General features: G+C 37.9%; 1 protein-coding gene across 1 annotated transcript in view; it reads right to left on the reverse strand.

Annotated features, from left to right (window-relative positions):
- The window catches only part of PAM (peptidylglycine alpha-amidating monooxygenase), a 344515-nt gene that overhangs the window by 61738 nt on the left and 278885 nt on the right, over positions 1 to 3892 (reverse strand). The window contains exon 10 of the mRNA XM_012641055.1: positions 3841 to 3854. Within this exon, the coding sequence (XP_012496509.1) occupies positions 3841 to 3854 (14 nt within the window). The remainder of the gene's footprint in view (positions 1 to 3840; positions 3855 to 3892) is intronic.

Raw genomic sequence — 3892 nt, forward strand, 5'->3', positions numbered from 1 at the left:
AACCAAATTATGCCACAGTGGTGTTCTGTCTCACAGAAGAAAAATTAATACAGTACATTACTGCTAAATTCCCCTGCCCCATAACACTAAATATAGTTTAATATGCTTGCACAATGCAATATTTTATCTAGAAAATAAAATACAAAAGTATTTTAGGGAGAGGAAAAAACCATAATTTAAAAATTTGAATTCATATGTTTAGGTTAATCTTGATGGAAGAACACAGGATCAGAACTATGCATAGTCATTTGGGTTTGTAAGTAAAAATCTAAAAGCTGCGATAAATTACCAAATGTAGAGCACTTCAGTTCCTTTGAAATTGTCATTTAAAATGACTATTGGGTTAGGAAAGCAAAAATTGTTAAAACAGTGTCATAGGCTTGGCTGCACAAAGCAGAATCTCTGCAAATACCTCGTTACATGTGAGAGAGACCACTAGATGGCTATCTCTTACATTCTTATGCACAAACCAGAAAAAGTTTTTTTCTTCTTCTGGTGTAGTGGACACAAGGAATCCTAAAATGCTAACCATTTTTCTTAGTCACATTAAAATCTTCATTGAGGAAATTTATCTAATGAGTATAATGGATGGAGAAGAATATAGAGGAGGTTGGGTGGTTCTGACCACTGCCTTATCTCTCAACATTCCCTCTTTCTTGTCCTTCGATGTTCTAGCTATATTGGACTTTCACTTCCTTGAATGTCAACTCTAAGAAGATGTTGTTTCTTTGCCTGGACGACTCCCTGCTCACTAATTAACTAGTTCCTCAATTCATATCTTAGGTGTCACTTATATCTAAAAAGCCTTCTCAACAATTCAAATTAGGGGGCTCTGCTGCGTGCACCTGTAGCATTCTGGTCTTTCCCTGTATTGTAATTGCCCAATTTCTGGTCTGTATTTCACACTTGTGTTCCAGTCTAATCCTAATTAGTAGCTATTCTGTGCCTTTAAGTAAGTTACTTAACCTTATAAGGGTAATGGAAACAACCTTTAAAAATTGTTTTGTGGATCTAACACATTGACTGACACACAAAAAACCCAGAAACTTCGTGGATTTAACACACTGACTGCCACACAAAAAACCCAGAAACTTTTCCTTGGAGCCACAGTGTTTTAGTATGAAAATAGAATAAAAACTTTGAGTGTAATTTAAAGAGAAACATAAATAGAAAAATGAAATGTATTGACTTCCATTTAATACACGTTTTTAGAATTAAATCGTCAATATTAATTGTAACAATAAGGAAATCAACAAGCTAAGATTTTAAACATGCTTCACGCGGCCCCAGGGTTAAAACCAGAGTGAGCTAAATACAAGTCTCATGGCAGTTAATGTGTTAAAAGAAGACAGTTAATGTAAAATACCCAGTTTAGTGCGCATCATAAAGTAGGTATCACTAAACTGTAGCTATTATAATTACTAACTGAAAAGACAAACCTAGCTGCAACATGCATCAGCTTTAACCTGTGGTTTATCTAATATTTTAAAAATGAGTATCTATTTCCCAGTCAAGCATTGGGATTTTCATAATAGAAAAAAAGCCCCCTTTAGGTTTATAGTCCTCCACTTTCTCAACAAGTCACTGTGGCTACTACAGTTAATTGGTTCCTGGCTTTGCCAGAGGAGGCTGCATCTGTACTTTCTCCGTCTTTTTAAAGTGTATTTTTGGAGAAAGAACTCTCCCTACTCAGAGTCTGGATGCCAGGCCTCCAGCACCCCTAGAGCCTTCCCTGTTTGCTCTCTTTTCTTTCTAATACAACTTCTTTGCCTCACACTTGACCCACAGGCTACACACACACTCACTTAGGGCTTATGTTGAGTGCTCACGGACGGGGAGAGACTCTCCTCTGACACAACATGTTTTTCTAGCTTTTCCGTCCTTCCTCTGCCTTTACGATTCCAACACTGTCCAAAAGACCTTTCTGTAATAATGGAAGCAATCTACATCTGCGGTATCCAGCATTATAGCCACTAGACACATGGGGCTATTGAGTACTTGTAATGTGGCTAGTGCACCTAAGGAAATTAATTTTTAATTTTGCTTACTTTTATAAGTAATTGAATATAACGTATATTCAAATTTAAATAGCCACATGTGGCTAGTGTCTACCACAGTGGATGGTGCAGGGCTACTTGCTGACTCACCCTTCCTCACATCCATCTTCCCTCTTTAAACTGAAGGCATGTGTTTCCCCTTCCTACTTCACCGTTCTATCACTTCTGCACGAGTTAATCAGGCGATCCTAACTGCCAAAGCCAAGAGATTCTTCATCTTGACCTCCTGGTGGCATGTAGCCCTGTGGAAAGTTTCTTTCAGAAACTCTTTCCTTATAATGTTGTTCTTTACAGGTCTTCACCACCTATCATCTTTGCTTTCTCTTTTTCTTCTGTCCAACATATGAGAAAGGTTGGTGTTTCCTGAAGTCTATCCCTGGCATATTTTTTCCCCTGCCTATGGCTTCTTCATACTAAGTGATCTCAGTCACTCACAAGGCTTAACCTATTGCCTCCAGGCAAATGACTACCAAATCTGGAGCCCTCTGAGCACAGAACTAGTCATACACAACTGCCTTCTGGAAATTTCCACTCGGATGTCTGTCTTGGGCATTTTTAACTTAATGTGTCTAAAACTGAGCTCTTTATTTCCTCCCCGTATTTTATCTTTTAATAGTATTTTTTTTAGTTATGACACCATGTTTTGAGCCAATCAACCCAGAAAACTGGATTCATCCCTCTCTCACCAGTGAATCGCGAAGTCCAACCTGTGCTGATTCATCAACATCAACTTTTCCCTCCCTATCGCCAATACACACTTGGGATTCTTGCCATTCTTTGATTGTCATAGTGAAAGATTTTTCTTCAGAAGAGATCCGCCCCGCCCCCCGTGCCCCCGACTCCCAATTCCTACTTTGGATGTAAAAATCTGTCTAGAATAGCATGAGGGCTGCTCTACCTCTAGGGAACTGAGTTGTGATTGATGGTACCCCACCCAACCTGGACACTCCTGGGTTATATCCCACAGCTACTTGTTCCTCAGCTCTGTCAATCTATGTATTTCTGAGTGGTATTCTCTAACTCTATTCTGGGATCCACTGCTAAGGTGACCATATAATTCATTTCCCAAACTGGGACACTTTTGAGAAGGCAAGGAGTGTTATTAATAAATAACTAGGCATAACCGGGACAGTCCTGGAAAAACTGAGATGTTTCCTACCTTAGCTATTGTTGACAGCAATAACATAAAAAGAAGTACATTATAAACTAGGGATAATAATAACAATAACAGTAACATAGCTAAAATTTATTGAGAGCTTAGCATGACCAGCTCACTTTGCTGAGTGTCTTACACAATTTAACTGATTTAATCTCTACAAAGTTGTTATTATTATTGTTCTTATTTTACATGAAAAAGCTAAAGGCATAGTACCAACCTACACAGCTGTGGGAAATTGAACTGGGATTCTAGGGAGACAGCCTGACTGACAGCTTCTAAACTGCTCACTATACTAGATCCAAGTTCCCCTCTTTTCTCTATTGGCCATTGAACTTTTTCCTGTGAATTCACCTCAGACCTGTCAATCTAACTATACATTTTTTAAATTGTTAAATTAACTTTCTTCTGCGCTGAGCTGCTGGGTTTATTCTTTAACTGACCAAGTTTCTCACTGTCCTATCCTGTCCTGTCTTCTCCATATTATTAACACAAGAAGCTTATAAATTAGTCAATACATACATATCATAGTGAAATGCACAAAACTGGCTTAAAGAATAATGACTAATTTTCTTTGGGTTGAAAAAGTAGAAGAGTTTTTTGTTCTCTTCAATAGTTTTCACTTACCATTGGCAATATACCTTACATGTATGATTAAATTCTTTAAGATGTTCTAAAA

Source organism: Propithecus coquereli, unplaced genomic scaffold (genome assembly GCF_000956105.1).
Source record: "Propithecus coquereli isolate 6110/MARCELLA unplaced genomic scaffold, Pcoq_1.0 Scaffold160, whole genome shotgun sequence".
In the NCBI taxonomy this organism is placed as follows: Eukaryota; Metazoa; Chordata; class Mammalia; order Primates; family Indriidae; genus Propithecus; species Propithecus coquereli.